Source organism: Polypterus senegalus, chromosome 2 (genome assembly GCF_016835505.1).
Source record: "Polypterus senegalus isolate Bchr_013 chromosome 2, ASM1683550v1, whole genome shotgun sequence".
NCBI classification, from domain to species: domain Eukaryota; kingdom Metazoa; phylum Chordata; class Cladistia; order Polypteriformes; family Polypteridae; genus Polypterus; species Polypterus senegalus.
Window position 1 is genome coordinate 145,634,646 of NC_053155.1, and position 20,745 is coordinate 145,655,390.

A 20,745-nucleotide genomic window follows, 5' to 3' on the forward strand; every position below is an offset into this window, starting at 1 on the left:
CGCTATATTTTAAATTACATTTTTATATATTGGTCAAATCAGACAATATATTTTTACATCTCACTATTGAAATACAAATTGAGACAGTGGGATAAATCTGACAAACCTAGTCGTTTCTTTTTCCTTTTAGTTTTTACATACCCAAATAACAGAACTTTCATTGAAGAAAACAGAATGAGCTTTTCTATTACCCTTGATATTGATTATCAGGGTGTAAATGAGAACCATATGAAGTACACAATGAGAAGATTTCTTTGTTATAAACTTAAATGGTCAGAAAAGGTTTGGCATTATATAAACGCTCTCATCAAAAAGATTTACTGTGCATTAGGTTTTAAGGATGTCTTTTTAAAGATAATATATATCTTTTAAATAAATAAATGATCTAATTTTTTAATTTCTTAAGCTTCTAAAGCAGAGTCACAGGAATATAAATACAACCATTTGACAATATTACGTAGAATTTTGACACTAAGAATCTTTTATTTTAACTCAAAAATAAACAAGCAGATCTCAAAGTCTTGTTAAATTAAAGTTATTTGTTTAAAACACCGATACAATTAAAATTCTTTAAAAAAAATCTGTTTGGAAATTTTATATTCAAGTACAAAATAAAAAACACTTTTTTTTTTTATAAAAGCATAATGTGTGAAATTGTAAATATAAAAGGCTATTGAAAAGGTTAATAGCACTTCACATTCTATTATTTAAGTTCATATGAGCTTATTTTATTTATTATGCAAAAATCCACAGGTAAGGAATATACATGGATGATTTCATTGTCAAGAGATTTAAAGATTGTTAAAACAAAGCCACTCTGCAATCTCACTTTGTAATTCATCGTACACTTTTGAAACCATTAATTAGAAAATAACTATCTCACTTAAGCAATTGCTAGACTGGACTTATCATGTACTGGTGTCAGACATTGAGGCTTCAAACATCATGTCATTTTCATACATTTCAAAGTCAAACGTTTCATTAAGTACTTGTGTAGCATCATTTGATTTTTCAGTGTTTACAGGGTCTATTGCTGAAATACCACTTTCTTGTAGAGACTGTGTTTGAAACTCAGTTGTGTCAACTTGTTTTGTGAGCATTTTCATTAGTGCTGGGGTGTTCAGGGAGCTCCGTAACTTGTCCTTTACATCTGTGCCTACAGTAATCAAAAACAAGAATTAAAATATATTTTCAGAAAAAAAGTCAGGATCCAGTTTAAGGGTAAAATCAATAAATGTTTTGTATATATTAAATGAAAAACAATGCTAATTCAATCAAGCTGTTCTATTTTCCCTATGAATTGATAACTAGGATGGGTGACTACTGGGGGTAGGGAATGTGAATAGAAAAATAAACATCCCTGGCTTAGTTTAAAATAAAAATAAAAATAATAATAATGAATATACTAAGGACCTAATTTCACCTAAATTTTAAGAAGAAGATCAAGCTGGCATTCATTAGTATAATTATTTATATAGAAGATAATAACTGCCTATCAAACAAATGGGCTTTCTAAAGCATACAGTGTTAGGGGCAGACATTCACATTAACTTGGTTTGAAAAAACTTATACACAAAAGTTTATGATCACCCATAATATTTTATACTACTGATAGAAATGTAATTATTTTTTAATCATGGCACTATTAACTTGATTTAAAATTTAGCCAATACCTAATGTAATGTAGCAAATAACGGTTACTGCTTGAAATGACTGATTTTAATTCAAGTATTACTGTAAAGGCTCATTTGGAGTAGCCAATACTATAGTGTTATGATAGTAGACTCTTTTAAATGCTAACTGGTTATTACAAAAACTCTTGTAATTGTATCAGCATAGCCCTGTCACTTGAACAGCACAAGCAGAATTGTATGTTTACAAAAAAAAGATTGTCGAAATTGCCCTATCGCAAGATTTATGTTACTATACAGTTATATCATATTTTGCCACACTAATAACTACCAGGAGACACAGAAATAGAAGGATTAGAAGGTGTAGAAGTCTCAAAAATCAATTCAGATAGTCAGATTTATGAAGATAGGCACTAGATGTTTAATACAATTAAATTTGATGTTTCAAAAAAGTGAATTGCAAATATTAGATATAATTAGTTATTGGGGGAGGGTTGGAATTTGAAAGTACAACTTAAAAAAAAAGATGAAGTTGAGTTTATTCTATAAAATGAATCTGTAAGGCCAAATATGAAATGTTTTAATCTTTAGATCACAAAAATGACAAAGTGCTACAGGATGTCTACAGAAGAATTACTAAATAGGTTACCTGAATGAGCTTATTTTGTTTAGTTTAAACCAGCTGTAATTAAGAGTTAACAAGATTAATTGTTTATAATCATAGAAGTATAAAGTAGGGAGGACGACTGCTACTTTAAAAAAAAGGCAGGGTACAGGAACACAGAAGAAAGCTGGTAAATAGCAAATTTCAGATAGCATAAACAAAGATACCTGGAATAGATTACCGAGCACTGTCATAGATAATAGTACTTTTTTAACCCTGATATCTAACCTCATCTCAACAATGTTTTACAAAAATCACAAATACAGAATTTTCTTTTAATGGCCCATATGGCATTAAATACCATTTTATTACTGTAAGAACAGCACTCATTGCATAAGCAACTCCTGGTCTTATTCAAACATTCTGAGCTATCAAAACTATTTTGATTAACAAGCAAAACTCAAAAGAATCACCAACTTACCTATGTAAGCATCTGCATCACCAATGTACATTTCTATACAATGTCCTAGCATCGTAACGGAGAAAGTGTCATCTCTTCTAAGACCTAGGGCCTACAAGAAAATAAGGCTGTCAATGTATATAATTATAACTATTTTAAACAAAGTACTGTAATTAAAAAATTGTGAAAAAACTACAAACAAAAATTAAACATTTCCTAAATAAAAAATATAAGTAAAGGGTACACTTTTCATATTTATTAACTAAATAAAAAATAAAATCTTACAGTATGGAAATAATCAATTGCACTTTCAAAGTCTCCCATAAGGCTGTGGACATATCCTATAGCTGAATAGGTAGACGCTTGCTGGGGAATCAGCACAAGTGCCTGTCTGTGGTACTCGAGAGCTTGCTCATACTTCCTGTGTAACATTGAAAAATTGATTAAAATACATTGCATTTAACAGAGTAAATAAAATCACCTACACACTAAAACGGTCTTAAATTAACTCTATTCTATCTATTGAAAGAAAGCAATTTGATACATTTGTATTTTCTTCATCAAAATCTTATTTCTCCTTACATTTAAATAAATCTGTCACTGATTCATGAAATACACTGACCTGTCAACTTCAACTTTGTGCAAAATCACAAATCCTGTTAATACCTCTGAGCCTAATACACAGACAATTGAGTGGAAGACACCCCAGATTATTTTTCACTCTGCTCAGAGAAGTGTAGAATTACATTAATAACAAAATTGATATAAAATCATATTATAATATTATACATACCAGCAGTTAATGTATAAATAAGGTAGAGCGCATTTGATTAAAAAAATTATATATATATATATAACTGCTTATACAGTGCATCCGGAAAGTATTCACAGCGCATCACTTTTTCCACATTTTGTGATGTTACAGCCTTATTCCAAAATGGACTAAATTAATTTTTTTCCTCAGAATTCTACACACAACACCCCATAATGACAACATGAAAAAAGTTTACTTGAGATTTTTGCAAATTTATTAAAAATAAAAAAACTGATAAAGCACATGTTCATAAGAATTCACAGCCTTTGCCATGAAGCTCAAAATTGAGCTCAAGTGCATCCTGTTTCCCCTGATCATCCTTGAGATGTTTCTGAAGCTTAATTGGAGTCCACCTGTGGTAAATTCAGTTGATTGGACATGATCTGGAAAGGCACACACCTGTCTATATAAGGTCCCACAGTTGACAGTTCATGTCAGAGCACAAACCAAGCATGAAGTCAAAGGAATTGTCTGTAGACCTCCAAGACAGGATTGTCTCGAGGCACAAATCTGGGGAAAGTTACAGAAAAATTCTGCTGCTTTGAAGGTCCCAATGAGTACAGTGGCCTCCATCATCCGTAACTGGAAGAAGTTCGAAACCACCAGGACTCTTCATAGAGCTGGCCAGCCATCTAAACTGAGCGATCAGGGGAGAAGGGCCTTAGTCAGGTAGGTGACCAAGAACCCGATGGTCACTCAGTCAGAGCTCCAGAGGTCCTCTGTGGAGAGAGGAGAACCTTCCAGAAGGACAACCATCTCTGCAGCAATCCACCAATCAGGCCTGTATGGTAGAGTGCCCAGACAGAAGCCACTCCTTAGTAAAAGGCACATGGCAGCCCGCCTGGAGTTTGTCAAAAGGCACCTGAAGGACTCTCAGCCCATGAGAAACAAAATTCTCTGGTCTGATGAGACAAAGATTGAACTCTTTGGTGTGAATGCCAGGCGTCACATTTGGAGGAACCCAGGCACCGCTCATCACCAGGCCAATACCATCCCTACAGTGAAGCATGGTGGTGGCAGCATCATGCTATGGGGATGCTTTTCAGCGGCAGGAACTGGGAGACTAGTCAGGATAAAGGTAAAGATGACTGCAGCAATGTACAGACACATCCTCTTGACCTCAAACTGGGGCCACAGTTCATCTTTCAGCAGGACAACGACCCTAAGCACACAGCCAAGATATCAAAGGAGTGGCTTCAGGACAACTCTGTGAATGTCCTTGAGTGGCCCAGCCAGAGCCCAGACTTGAATACGATTGAACATCTCTGGAGAGATCTTAAAATGGCTGTGCACCGACACTTCCCATCTAACCTGATGGAGCTTGAGAGGTGCTGCAAAGAGGAATGGGCGAAACTGGCCAAGGATAGGTGTGCCAAGCTTGTGGCATCATATTCAAAAAGACTTGAGGCTGTAACTGCTACCAAAGGTGCATCAACAAAGTATTGAGCAAAGGCTGTGAATACTTATGTACATGTGATTTCTCAGTTTTTTTATTTTTAATAAATTTGCAAAAACCTAAAGTAAACTTTTTTCACGTTGTCATTATGGTGTGTTGTGTGTAGAATTCTGAAAAATTGGAAAAAAAAATGGCTGGAAAAAGTAAGTGAACCCTACGCTAATGACTTTTTAAAAAAGAATTTAGCACACCTGTAGTCCACTTAATGAAACGAGTTCAGAGGTATGGCCTAGAAATACTTTGATTGATAAAAAAACACTATAAAGTTTGAGTTTGGGCTTTTGATAAGAAGCATATCCAGATGGGAATCATGCCTCGCAAAAAAGAGCTGTCTGAAGAGCTACGATTGAAAATTGTTAATCTACATAAGGCTGGAAAGGGTTACAAAGTCTTCTCAAAGATTTTAGATATTCATCAGTCTACTGTTAGGCAAGTTGTCTATAAATGGAGACAATTTGTTATTATGTCTACTCTTCCTAGAAGTGGGTGCCCTGCCAGATTGACCCCAAGAACACAACGGGAAGTCAGCAATAAGGAAAAGAAAGAACCCTAGAGTTACAGCAAAGGACTTGAAGAAGTCATTAGAACTGGCTAACATCTCTGTTCATGAGTAAACTATATGCAAAACATTGAACAAGAAAGGAGACCATGTCAGGACACCAAGAAGGAAGCCACTGCTATCAAAAAAGAACACTGCTGAACGCCTGAAGTTTGCGAAAGAGCACTTGGACACTCCAGAACGGTACTGGGAAAATGTTTTGTGAAGTGATGAAACCAAAATTGAACTATTTGGGAGGAACAAGCAGAACTTCATTTGGCGTAAAAAGCATTGCATATCAACATCAAAACATCATCCCCACAGTAAAGTATGGTGGAGGGAACATCATGATTTGGGCCTGCTTTACTGCATCAGTGCCTGGACAGGTTGCCATCACTGAGAGGAAAATTAATTCACAATTCAATAATCACTTTTTATGACCAATTCATGCAGATAATTCCAAAGGGTTCACATACTTTTTACTTTGACTGTAGGTCTAAACTATAAAGCTTTATGCCATCCATGATGATTAAGTGAGTCTCCTGTAAAAATACTATCTTGGCATTTAGAACTGTTAGGTGAGAGAATACTTTCTCTTTAATTCATGATTGAGTCATTTGACATTCCAGTACACTGCTTGGTCATACCAGACATTGCTTCTGAACTTTTGTTGTCATTTTATAATCTATTCAAAGATGTCAACATAGCAAATTGTTAATTTTTGCTAGAGTTTCTACATGTGCATAAGCGAGACACTTGGTCACATGGTCAATCATATACTGATATTAGAAACAGAAGAGCTAGGGGTGTTCACCTTGGCCCTGATACACTTTAAAAAGTCAGCAGATTCATGTAGAATCTGGATGAAGAAGAAACAAGAACAGGTAAGAACGAGGACCAGGAGTCTCATGTCATGAGATATCTGAGTTGCAACAATGAAATCCAAAGGGACTGAATTCTGTCACACATTGAGTGTGTTGGCCAGTATCATTACTACCAGCTTCTGAAACATCCATGTTGTATGGTGCTTTATGAAATCTATTTCACTTTTACTTCCTGTTTTGTTTTTAAACTGTATAATAACTAAATAAAGTATATAAACCTGCCCAGTGATTTTTTTGCTGTTCTGTTTTAGTTTCACAGGGTCTAAAGATTTGTGGACACTAGAAGTCACAGTAGCAGTCAGCTCTAGGAGAAATTGTCCCAGAATCCCAGGTGTAAGTTGTCTGCTTCTCAGCCAGGTGAGTACAAGGATAAGAGGACAAAAGATGAGTTAGAGGACATATCTGTAGGTCTACTTAAAATCAGCATATGGCCAAACCAAAACCCTTCCACAATAAAAACAAATTCTCTTCCAGGAAAAAAAAAACTTATTGTTACCTGCAGGTAAGGAGGTCAGCAGCTACACCAAGTCAATGAGTTCAAATAGTTCAGGGTCTTATTTGGAATGATGGTACACGTGGATGAGAGATAGATTAACAAATTGAAGAAACATCAGCCTTTGTCACATGTCATACTTGTCATGGTGGTGAAACAGGAGCTAAGTCTGCAGACAAAGCCGTTGATTGGCTGGTCAGTTGATAGTATCATTCTCGTTGGTCTTCACGAGAATGAGATTCTGATAGAATAGTGAATACAAATGGCTAAAATAATGTTCCAGTGCAAGGTTGTTAGGCTCACTCACTGTTAGGCATTACAAGGTGAGGAGCTTGTCAATATAAGAAAACCTTGGATTAGATTAAAAGATTTGCCAAATCAAGGGAAGCCAATTAAAGTGGTCTTGTCATGTATTTGTGATAAGCCCTTGGCACCTCTCACGGAGGGTTATAGCACGGGAAACAGAAGGAATGATCGATGAAATACTGATGATGGTGCATTATCTGGGAGAATATGAGTGTTCACCAGCAAGGGCTGAAAGAATTTGTCAAAGTCTTGTTAGCCCAGTTTAGCACATTGCTACTGTGACCTTCACCAGGTAAAAGGGGAATTAAAATGATGATTGTGACATACAAAACAAAAAATAAATGTGACTACTCGTTAATCATTACTTGTAAACAAATTAACTCAGTAGTATAGAATTTTATGGAAAAACAGGTAATGTTTGTAACTACATATTAACTAGTCCTTTGTAAAAGTGGTGGTAATTTGAGAGAAAAAAAACTTGAATATGGACACAATTTTTTCTTGGTATTACCTTAGCTGGATAAAAAAATAATCAATCTGGCTCCATCTCCAGGGAGTTGTCATATGTGAAACATTTTTATTATTGCAAACATGCACAGGTGAATGGCATCAATGGAAATCTATTTAAATCCACTTTCTTCTCCAAACCTAACCCTAGAAAAGTATCTCCAATGCTAATTTTTATGGGAAAGGAAAACAAGGAATGAATAAATGTTTTGGTGTCAAAAAGCGAGCAGAATTTCAAAGGCATAGTATTTTCTTCTCCAAGTCATTTTAATTATGTGTATCTATAAGCTAACCTGCTACATTAGGGTATAATAAGCAGTTACGATGTATCTTGATGGAGAGCCAGTAAGAAAAATATATCGGGAATAATTCAAAGTCACTAATACGTATATCTTTTAGATGTAAGAGGCATTTTACATTCCTATAATGTATATAAAACTTACAAGAATACACAAATGTAATGATAAACTTACTTGAGCTTTCGACACACATGACCAAGGTTATTCAGTAAAGGTTCCCACTTGTCTACAGTGACCTAAACAAAATCAAAGAGAATTGTTGCTTAGTTGCAAAATACTATACAAGGCAATGCTAAATTAAGGACAATAACTAGAACCAGACTGTCTTTGTTACAAATACAGAAACATTATTTTCTTTGCCCAACAATGTAAAAATATGGCCAGAGGCAGCAACTGAAATTGCAGTGCAAAAAAGCATTTAATAGAGGATACATTTACAAATGAACACTTAAATTAAAAAAAAAAAGATTAACTATTTTTTGATGCAGTCTTATACATTTTATTTTGGCTTTGTGACAATCATTTCTTCACATAAGTATGCAAGTCTTCGATTGAACAAAACTACAGAAAGCACATATGGTACATCTTGCGGAAAATACTAAATACAGAAATGTTTTGAGCCATTGTTGTTGTTTATTTGCAGCTATAGGTGCAGTCTCATATGCCTTCCTCAAAGCACCATGGCAAACAAAAGACGAACAGAAAAGCTTCCTTTTATCAACTAGGTTCATTTGCATAACACATTTCAAGATATTTTAATTTTTACCAATCACCTTTATGAAAAATGGGATACTCCACAAACACACCCCTGAATTAAGTATTATGTAAATTCCAAAACTAGTTAAGCATAGTAAAAGTCATAGACATAAGAAATAACACTTCTCACATTTAAACTGTTATCACAGAACAAAGCACACAGTTAAATGTTATTTATGATCTCATTTTGTAATCCACAATGTGCTGGTACAAATGAAGCGAGGATGTCCTAGCTTAACTGGAAGGCAGGTTTAAACAGTAAAGTATGGAACAAAGCATTATGCTCAACATTTTACACTTGACTTAATCATTGTGACATCATAGTAATGAGAATTTCAGCATGACATTTTGTAGTACTAGGGTGTTGTTGTACCATGTTAGCCATTATGAATGTATTGAAAAGTCAAGCAAAATGACACCTTTTATTGGCTAACTAAAAGTTTTTAGTTTGTAAACTAAAAAGATTACAATATGTAAGCTTTCGAGGCAACTCAGGCCGCTTCTTCAGGCAAGATTTAAAAACTCTGAGGTTAAATACAAAAATACATTTGTTTGTTTAATGCTTTCTAAACATGTGAACATATTTGTGACATTGTTCAGTAATTGTTTTGTTTTACTTATTTAAATATATCTTCTCTCTTTGCAATATTTTATATTAATAAACATGCAGGTTTATGCACTATTCAAACTGCATCACTAAAAACACAAGGCATTGCAGAGTTGAATGGCTGTCCCAATACATGGCCAGCAGCACACAACATTTTAAACACTTCAAAAAGAAATCTTCTACATAAGAAACTGTGTTGAATATATTGTGTAAAACTGGAAAATATTGATTATGATGACTAATTTGAGTATGTTAGAAATGTGCTAATAATACAATAAATTATCGATAATAGTTTGCTGTTTAATTTTAAAAATTCAGCCAATACAATGTCAGTCTCTACAGGTGATGCCAGCTAGTTCAGCACTTCAAACTCAGAATTGAGGAGAAGGTAGCTACCCTGAATTGTGCTAGAGAATTAAGAGAAACTTACACACTATTTTTCTCAAAGGACATAAAGGTATCACTAAAGTACAGTTAGAGGGGACTCCAGTAAAGTGTGGTAAAGGCAAGTGAGTCACCGTCATGTATAAGCAAAAGGATATAGTCCATAAAAATTAGGCCCTGAGTTGGAGTGATGTTAATCATTCAGACAGAGATAAGAAATCTAAATGGGTCACCTCAAAACTAGTGACTGCTCAGGCCAAATTATCAGTATTTGGATACAATTAACAAAACAAACTCTGCTGAAAAAGTTAAATTAAAAAGGATATGGTAAAACAAAGAATGCATTTAAAGCTAAGACACAAAAAGGCACATTTTTAAAATGTGTTTTTATTTTAATATCATACTAGCACATTTTTCTGAATGCAAAATTAGAGAAGAAAATCACTAGTTTATTTAACAAATAGATTCATTAAAAATAAGATCAACTGACCTGTGATACCAGTGGGAATGAAAACATGTTGCCATAATCATGCCCGGGGACTAAAAAGGAGAACTCTGATCTACTTGTACCTTAGAGCCACATGTGAGAATAAATGTTCATTTTATTAGTGATGAGTGAAAGCTGTGTACCTACTGTTTGCAAATGTCCTATTTTCCAGACAAGTACATTGGGGACTAAGAGGGATGAGCGTTGATCACTTCTGACAGTGGAGCCAGCATTGTGAGGGGATCCAACTGAATTGCTGGTTAGAAGACTGCAGTGTTTGGGACATAGACTTCAGCTTGCTATAGGTAAAGCCAATATTACACTGCACAATTTCTAACTGAAGGATGATTGCAGCTGCTGAGCTTGTCACTGGAAATGTCTGATTACATGACTAGAAATCAGAAAGTATGTAAAATTAGATGTTTGCATGACAACTTCCCAGCAGAGTATTACACTTCCCAAGAACCAGAAGCAAACCACTTTTTCTGACAGCCAATAATGTGCAGCCTGACGGAGCCCATGTGAATGTTTTACAGGTACAGTGAGTACAGCTGCAATCTCTGTACTTTTTTCCTCCGATTCTGTTGTGGTATGTAAAATAAGCAACATCAGACAGACAAGTGTCTCTTCTGTCGATCAAGTCAAAAATAACCATGATCCTTATTCCTCGTAGCTGCAATACATGCTTTGAACTTCTAGGTAAACAGACATTGGATGTCATGTCTCACATGCACATAAGCCCCTCCCCACAACTTATGAGAAACACCTGCTTGATTTTGTCAGGGCAAGACACATATGGGATGAATTGAGTTGATGGATAAATCACATTATACAACTTATGGTCACTGAGCATGCCAAAATTGAATTTGACTCTATAAGAAAATGTAAAGTGTACACCTAAAAATTGAAGGAGAAGTCATGTAACCTCAAACGACCTTAAATTTAAATATTAACATGAAATTAGCTACTCTATAGTCAACATAAAAAAAAAAAAATTCTTTTAAGCAAATGAATTTTATAAACACATGTACTGAAGAAAATGTAGGCCATAACACTACTACTAATATTAAAATAATAAAGGACTTCAGAACTGGGGTGCCACAAAGGACAAAGCAATTTTTGTCATATGAATGTTATTAATTTTAGAATTTGCATTCTAGGATTTATTTTACATGCCTTACGTCCCATCCCAAAAACCATTAAAAAAAATGGTGTCTTCACACGCCAAATGAAACTTGGCTTTTCTGCTCATCAACAGTATATAATCCAGCAGAAACAGATTTCTGATGTCTTATTCTCTTTGGATGGAGAAGCCTATGACAGACTCAAACTGGGTTATTTATCTCAAAATACAAGTTTGTAAAATTCACCCAATATATTTGCATGATCAAGCTGACTCCAGCTCAGCAGTATGAGCAAGTAATATTAAATCTTGTTAATTACCTGTAGAATGTGTTGGAAGGATGTGAACAAGAAACAACAATGAAGATCTAACATACTTAAAATCTATGTACTGTATTACAAGGTAATGCATAAACCCCCTAATTTATATATTACAAAGTAATGCATAAAACCCAGTAAAAAAACAAGTATTCAAATATATGTTTTTCAAATTTGATTCCCTTACTTCCTTAATGTATTCCTCTTATGTTGAAGAAAGACGACTTTTGAGCAGGAGGGAAGATTTGACAGACTAATACTGGCTGGCTTTCAAAGTGACAATGTTAGCAGTTTCTGAACAAAGTCCGTGTATGGATGGAGTTTCGTAAGGCCAAGGAGAACGTAGCCTATAGAATATCAGGATAGCCTTCCAATTTGCTTTCAGCCAAGGAGGGAAAATGCTGTAGTCAACTAAAGATATTTTCAAGTTTTGGAAGGGGCACTTGTATGAACTCATAGCCCTGGTGGATACATGCATCCTACAGACTGTACCAGAAACAGCCCAGTGTAAGAATACACAAAATCAGATTTCAGATATGCTGTAAAGACTCCTCTTGATTGGCAAAGGAATGCCTGAGAATTCCGAAGAAAGAGGTAGAAACTGTTAGTGCTTAGCATGACCTGGTCTGTTTATGTCAGAACTACCAAATTCCATCCAGGGTGGATTTATAGCCCTGTAACTGTTGCTGCAAAGTGCCAAAACTTATTAAAATTAAACACAAGCTTTGACTGTAAGAACCAAATGAAGTGTTTAAAGTTTAGAGACTTTGAGACTATTAAAATGTTAAGCTAAAATCAGCCATTACTGTACTACTATATCTTTTTGTCACTTTTGTACAACTTTACTACTTTTTAATTTAAGGCAGTTCAAAGTCAAGTATTGTTTTAAAATTTTATTAATACAAAAGAAACATATGCACAGAATAGTACTGAAAACAAAAAAAAAAGAGAACACAGGTAAGAAAATAGTCTATAAGGATACCTCACTGCCAATGGCTTTTATCTTATCCATCGCATCAAGAAACCACTTCTCAGCAGTCTTCCAGCTAATAATAATGATAAAAACAAACAAGACAGCCACATTATAAAAACACATACAGTATGTGCATATAACCAACTTTTTTTATTGATTAAATAAAGTAAAGCCACCTGTAATGTGTGGTTTGTTAACTAATGTCAGATATATCTCATCTTAGAATATGCTGGGTAAAAGAACATAGGTATTAAATGGTGGATTTCTGGGTGATTCCAAACTTTTTCCCATTTTAACCCTTTTCTTTTAATTTACCAGTTTCACATATTGCTTTTTCTTTGAAGCTCTACCTGTAAGGCTAGCAATCCACAATCATCTTTTCACTGTTGCAGAAAACACTGGTATTTGCAGGGTACTATTTAAATAAGCAGCCAACCTAGGACCTGTAAGGCATCTGTTTCTCAAACTACAGACTTCTTTCACAACTTTTAATTACTTGTAGATGGCAGAAAGCTTTATGTAAAATTTGCTCCATCAAGTGTACCTTCCATCCTGACAAATGCTGAAACACCCTCAATAACAGATGGTCACATTAACTGTGTTATGTAGTAGTGAACTTTTGGGTGAAGCACAATGCAATATATCTTTTAAAAACATGTAGTAATATTCTTTTAGGCCAAAAACATGCAGAGTCATTGGATCACAAAATGTTTTTCTCATGTCACATGAATGAATCTACAGACTGTTTATTTCCATTCTTGAAGCAAATCTCAATTTGAAAATTTTCATTGCTTTTTCTTCTACATCCACTCTTACCATCAAGTACAGTGGAAAGCTTGAAATATTGCTCTAACTTTCATTCATAAACATTATAATCACTTTTTTTTGTCAGTTAACAGATATTAAAGGCTGTGGATCAATCAAAACTAGTACTAGGTTGCTGGTGGTGGTCTGATTAGTCTCCTCTTTGCACAATCAAACAACAACATGAGTTAAAATTCCAAAATAAGCTTTCTACCTTTTAAATAATTTAACAGTTTTAGACAACTTTATTTTAAATGTATTTTGAAATAATTTATCCATCTCCCAGCTTTGAACCTGCTTCTTACATTACAAAGTACCAGGATACACCCAAAATAATTAGAATGGTTACTTACTCTCCATTTTGATAAGCTACTACTCCCATTTCATGCATTACGAATGGATCCTCAGGGGCAATACTAAGTGCCTGACTGAAAAATCTTTCTGCAAGCTTAGAATTATTAGTCAGCCCATATTCAAGACCAATATACAACATTGGTAGATGACATCTGTGAATGGAAAAAAAAAAAAAATAATAAAAATGCATGTAAACATATTCAGGTCGGTTTAGGGAATATGGATTAAACAGAAATTATTTTTCTCTTTAATTAATTACAACACAAGAAACAAAAAAAAAGTTAATGACAGAGGCAAATAGTGTACATTCATATCAGTATGTGGCACCAATTCAGCATTCCATGTGATTAGCTGTTTATGTCAAGCTTATTAAGTGCTTCACAGATCAGCTTTCAAATGGTAGTTAAACGTAAAATATACAAAAGAATACTTTATATAAGTAAACAAACCACCCTGAAGTTTATCTTTAGTCAGCACTTAGTCGGTAAGGAAGACTATATTCAGTTGTGCCTCAAAAGCAGATTAGTCAAACTAGTTTCCTGCCTAGTTAGATGGTAAGCTTGAGCCAGTCTCATAGTTGTGCTGGAACACTCCTCAAAAGCAGAGTTCACAAACAAAGAGAAGCAGATAAGAGCAGAGAGGCAGAGTCGCACAACTAACAGGGCAAACGGATAGACAACAGTACCATTACAACATTGAGTTTAATACTAACAATAATTTTGCAAAACACTTGCTCAGCAGTCCAAAAAGCTCTAACTACTTTAGAAAGAATAGTCAGAGGAAGCAGGATGCCAAGCATAACAAAGATTAACTCCATCAATAACATACAGTATACTACAGGATCAACAGCAGATAATTAACCATTTTTCTTCTGGTTCGGAAACAGAGCACACCCTACAAGGACAGCCACAGGCCAAAGTAGAGTTTTGCCTGGCTACTGAAAATCATACCTAAGCCTGCAGCAATTTATACTCTTACATTAATTCACATCCTCAAAGTCTAGTATGCTTGCAATGGCAAAGAAATATTTCTCTCAGAAAAACTCCCTCTCGCTGATGCCATGATCTGGATTCAACAGATCAATACTGAGTTGTCACGGAGGAACTGTTTGTCACTGAGAATGAAATACAAGGCATCAAAGGCTCAAATATATAAAACTTTTTAATACAATATATACGCGTCATCAACAATTGATAGTCAGTGGTTTTGCAATGACAAATTTTTCCTTTGGCTTAACTGACTGTGAAGCCTTGATTGTTGCCTTTCCATAGGGAGGATGCAGTCATGTTGAGCACCCGTTTTCGTGGCTTATCCGAAATGCTTACTCACAGCTGCCAAATAAAATTTAAATTAAAAAAGATAAAAAAAAAATCAAAATTGTTAACACAGTGAGTATTAAATAACTGAGTTTTCTTTCTAATCTAAAATGTTACAATTTAACTGTTATTATACGCAAAAAATAAAACATATACTGTCTTGGCTTGGGTCTCCAGCACACCATTTTACAGCTCTTATTTTATTGACAGTTGAATAGTTGGCTCCTAATGTACAATACATACATTCATGCTGGGGAATGTTACAGGTGATTATAAACAATCTTTATGATGTGTACTTAGGCACAGTGTACCATGTCTCAAAAAATGAGGGTAAATCAAAAAATAAAGGCAATTTGAAAATTACACAGTAATTGCATCAGACTGATGCTGATGCAATATAGGATGTTCACAATGGCTTAAAGGTAGTCTGAATATGCACAGTGCAATGCTATTTGTCTGACTGAGGCCTGAGCTACCAGGTATTGAGCACAATTACAGTCTAATCCCCAACACATTTTATATAATCTCTACGGTAAGAGGTGAGCGATTTTCAACTGAATTAAAGCTTATTTTCAATAGACTGTTGAAGAATTAATATATATTGAAATATTATAGAGAAGTCTATTTCCCAGTACTGCTGAAAGGTTCTAGCAATGAGTACCTTGACAATAACTGATAAACTCTGGAATGCTGTCAATTTGCATCTCATTATTAGGTTGATATTTGAGTGTGGGTATTGGTAGAAGTTAGGCAAATTAAAGTTCCAAACTTGTGAAAATAAAAATAAGCGTGTTAAATGATGTGTGCTAAATTTACAACAGAGTAAATTAAAGGATACAAGAATATTATCAACATAAAGATCTCTCAAGGCTGAGATGCCAAACATTTTCCAAGATTTAAAAAACCATGTAACTGAGGAAAGGCTCAAATTCAGAGCTGTGCTGTAATGGAGCAGCAGACAGCTGTCCTTTTTCCTTAAAGTGCTTCCTGCATTGGTTCCATAATTTCAGTGAGTGAAGCACAACCTTATTACTATTAAACTGATGATAATTATTTATGAGAGGAGCACAGAAAACAGCATACAACAGGGCTTCTAACAAAATATTCTTTTCAGATAAAAGCAGGCAGGTGCATTTTCATCACTTTTTGTCTCAAATTACAAATATTTGCAACTCGCCATACAGCTCAAAGTCAAGTAGCGCCTGCTGCCTTCTGGTTTTGAATTTTGTTTTGTTGATTTTTTTAATATGTGGACTTTTAATATTCCATTTGAACAAAGTTATCCTGTATAACTGAGTCAAACTTATAATATAATATTTAATTATTAGAATACTCTGAAACAGAGGGCATTTATTTTAACTTTGTTACCTTTTTAATAATATGCACAAGGGTGTAGTATTCCAGTGGCTGTATAAGTCTACTTCTATTTCAAAAGCAGGCTAGCTTTTGGGTAACACAAGAAAGGAGCAGAAGTAAACATTTATTTTAAAGAGTCAATAAACTACTGAGTTTCAGGTGTCCGTGTAACTTTTCTCAGTACATTTTTTAGTTAGGGATGTAGTTGGGTTAATCAAACAACTAAAATTCTTTAAACGGCGGTAATAGCTGGAGAATTCCACAAAGTGCTCAACTTGTTTCAAGTTCTCTGAAACTTCTCAATTTAAAATCCTTGGACCATAGATTTTTCTATACATAGTCCATCTGTGGTAATTTCATAACCAAAACATTATTGATGATTTGTAAAATTGACATTTTTATAAGTTTCACAATTAAACTATTTTTTACAGTCAAGAATTAACTTCCCTAAAATGTATTTCCTGTTACATAATTTGAGAGGGAAAAAAATCAATGTCATATACTATATATAGACTAAAATATTGTATTTATGCCCAAAATTCCTCCGGAAGATGATATTAACAAATGAATGGAAAAACCTGCTGGACATCATCCAAACCATACTGCATAACCAGATATCTGCAGTGCCCCCAAGGACATGTTAAAACAGTTTTTTACACATCATGCTTCCTAATAGAAAAATTATAAAAACCTCTCAGATCATACTTTGTGGGGATGGCAGAGCTTTTGATTTGATTATATAGGGAGTTGATGAGTGGAAGATGGAAATTATTTTTAATTATAATTTTATTAAGTTCCTGACAACCAATACAAGCACATGAAGTACCATCTTTTTTTCTGTTGAAAGGAAAATCCAGTAGCAATGTGCCTACTGGAGTATCTGTTTTTATTTTGTCTCTCATAGTCTTTACTTCTGGTCTTGACAAAACAGAAAATATTTATCTTATTGTGCTCCTAATAAACGGTCAAAAGTACAATCATATTGTCCATGTGTTGACAATTATTTCTGTTTACTACACACATCTTCAAAATCATTGAATCATTGTGCTGTGAAGGCACAGTTTCTACTAAGCAACAATCAAAGAACCGGGGTTCAAATTTTTAAATAAATATCCACATTCTCTTCAAAATCTCTTTCTCTACCAATATTTTGAACACAATTTATATAACACAGGTGTGTTGGAACCTGGAGAAAGATCTGAAAGGAGAAAACAAGTTATTTTAACTGCTGGCTTGCAAAATCTGTCTCATTATTTATATCATGCTTTGGGGAATATGACAAACTTACTGTACATACTTCAGTTTGTTTTAAAATATCTATCCAGTGACCAAAACTTTCATAATTACATATAGACACCACACTAAACCTATATGACTAACTGAACTAAATGTTTAATAAATGTCCATACTACAGTGTCCTTTAGACTGAATAGGAATTCCACTGTTGTTCTAAGCACGCTTATTATTAATTCAATTACTGAACATGCACTTGAAATAAAAGCTGCGCCATAAATTTATGGTACTTGTAAAAGTTAGTTTTGTTTTCAGTTTTATTCAGTCAGTCACGTTCGCACTCTCCCTCCCCAGATCTCATCCTAAATAACAGCGTCAGCATTATTTTACACCCGATCTGACGCTGTTAGTCTTCAAATAATATTGCATTAGTGTGACAATGTTTTCTGATTGGTACTATTCAGATCATATAATGATTTCTTGAAAATGTCACACACAATTGTCTCTTTCTCTTTTTTCCCCTAGTGTAGCATTGACATCATGGACCAGAAGGCGTAAGCTTATTCAGTGTGTGCAGGAACACGCAGGTGGCCAATTGCTGTGTGCTACAACATGCTTGACCTGGCGGCGATCAACGCACATTTACTGTACTATACAAGGCATGCACGGGGGCAACTGAGAAAAGAAGAGTGCTCTTTCCTCACCTTGCAGAGGAACTTCATTGTCGCTTCTTACATGAAAAAGCGATGGAAAAAAAAAAAGAGGATGCAACATCGACAAGCTTCTGTTCCAAGACAGCTGCATTCCCCAGGAAAGCAAACTCAGTCAGTGTCAATTGCCCTTTCAATGTAATGGGAACCACAGCATAGAGAGAAATGTGTATGTTGCAATAGGTACACGTCGTAAATGTGTGTGTCTGGGGACTGTTAACATTTGAATTTGATGATTGTATATAGTGCGGAACTGACCTCTCTGTACTATTCTTTCCTCAGCATGTCCTGGAGTACAAAAGAAACACCACCATGCACCAAAACGTGGAGATCGGGGCAAGATCGTGGAGGAAAAGAAAAAAAAAAACACAGTCACTGATTACAGCCACAAGAAGGCATGCGAATGAATATGAATAATGTGCATCAGTGCCACAATGTTTTCCGAAATGTACTTCAAGTGACAATAAGATACCAGGAAGGCATGATACACCGACGTTTGTGTGTTAGCTTTTATCCCACCAGATCAGAGAATTCCAATTCCATTGTCTCAAAACACCACTCATACCTACAGTTATTCCAGGTTTCAAATAAAAACTTACAGTGTCAGATCTCTTTGTATCGTGATCGTGACTGAGAGAATAAAAGTGAAAAAAAAAAAAAAAGCTAACTTTTACAAATACTATAAATTTACACCAGCTGTTACAGACACAAATCAAATGTATGTTTTTATTGTATAATATTAACAATAAGAGAAGCTCACTAATCAAAACGGTAAATGTGTGCACCACCCAGGATCAAACCCGCAGCCTTTTGATTACAAGTCAGCATTTCTTACCGCTGTACCACAGAAGCTGTCATATTGCACTTGCACCTTTTGTGAAAGTGTTTATTTGATATTTGGACTTCAGCCTTGACACATTATACAGTACAAGTAACATTTTGTCATTTATTAGTAAAACATGAAAAACGTTACTGTTTTAACAATGCGTTTACATAGATTGTTGAAAACACATGAAATGTATGTTTTCCAAATAACGATCTATTATTTCCCCTCTAAAACTCCAGCACTTCACTCCCAGATAATCAAGACGTGAGGTGGGAGAACACTAGGGGTGGGTGTTTGGGGTTGGGGGGCTATGGGTCATATAGCAGGCTGCTTGCTGCTCGTCTTGATCGGCACATTTACAAGACAAACGACACTGACAGAGAGGGATTTAAGATGGGCCGGATTTTTCGTAGGCTTTGGTAATTCTAGTGTTAAAGTGACACAATTTATCTTGGTGATTAATCATGTCATTTAAAATTAAACACTGAAGGAAGGAGAATAAACATGCATTATAAAATATGCACTTCATATCTGTAGCATGCCATGCTGGCTGTTATTTAAAAAAAAAACGGAAAGCAAATTATACAACACAGAAACTGATCACTAAGGCTAAGAAAAAGTTTCTATAAATAATATTTCTTTTTACAAAAATGCCACAAGAATACATTTTTCATTATATAACATTATTTAAATTTTTTTAGCAAATATAAAAATTAAAAATAAAATTATCTAACATAGTGTTTAACCTGGCAAAGAGGAATGCAGCGTTCTTGTGTAAAATTAACTAATTACGCCTAAAGCATTGCACCTAGACAACAGTTTTAACATAAAGGTGTAAATATTCTGTCTGCATCTGTTCTGTTTGTCAATGTGCCTAGATTATAATTAAAGGAAGAGTAGGGTAAGATATTTAAAACCAATGGTGATCTTGTTAGAAAATAAAACAGCAGCTCCTAAAATGGGAAAATGTGACAAGCTAAAACCACTGAATGTTTCAATGTCTTGCAAAAGTTACCTCATTGCTAATGAGTTATTTGTAATAATTCCTGGAGGAAGTTTAGGGGTCATTTTGTTAACAGCATTTAAGCTGTTTAATTTAGTAAAACAAGAGCATACACCAAAGACACAGTTTCGATAAAAAATGTTTCTTTTTTTTAATGGAAATCTATTTTAAACAATTTATGTATACAGTGTCCTGACTGTGGTCTTTTTACCTTTTCATTCATCCATTACTGATAGATCTGTGAGGAGTGTACGAAATGTCACAAATATGTAAAATTAGAAGACACCACCTACGCAACAATGTGAGTGAGCATAGAATACATATTATTTAAATCATAAAAAAACAATCAGGTTAAAAGCACATGGTATTTCAGACTTGCATCCATGCATGACAAATGGGCTTAGGTCAGAATGTGTTTGTCCTTTGAATCATAGCACAAATGATTTGATGTTGTTTTTCATTTGACAGACCAAAAAAAGGACAGCAGCTTGGATCTTTTCAGAC

At 34.6% G+C, this 20,745-nt stretch overlaps 1 protein-coding gene across 1 annotated transcript in view; it reads right to left on the minus strand.

The window, feature by feature from the left end:
* Window positions 1–463: 463 nt before the first annotated feature.
* Window positions 464–20,745, minus strand: part of cdc16 (cell division cycle 16 homolog (S. cerevisiae)) — a 92,057-nt gene continuing 71,775 nt past the window's right edge. The window contains exons 13-18 of the mRNA XM_039744784.1: window positions 13,797–13,949; window positions 12,649–12,712; window positions 8,167–8,228; window positions 2,981–3,116; window positions 2,717–2,807; window positions 464–1,156 (exon numbers count right to left, since the gene is read on the minus strand). Coding sequence (XP_039600718.1) covers window positions 909–1,156; window positions 2,717–2,807; window positions 2,981–3,116; window positions 8,167–8,228; window positions 12,649–12,712; window positions 13,797–13,949 — 754 coding nt within the window. The 3' untranslated portion in view covers window positions 464–908. The remainder of the gene's footprint in view (window positions 1,157–2,716; window positions 2,808–2,980; window positions 3,117–8,166; window positions 8,229–12,648; window positions 12,713–13,796; window positions 13,950–20,745) is intronic.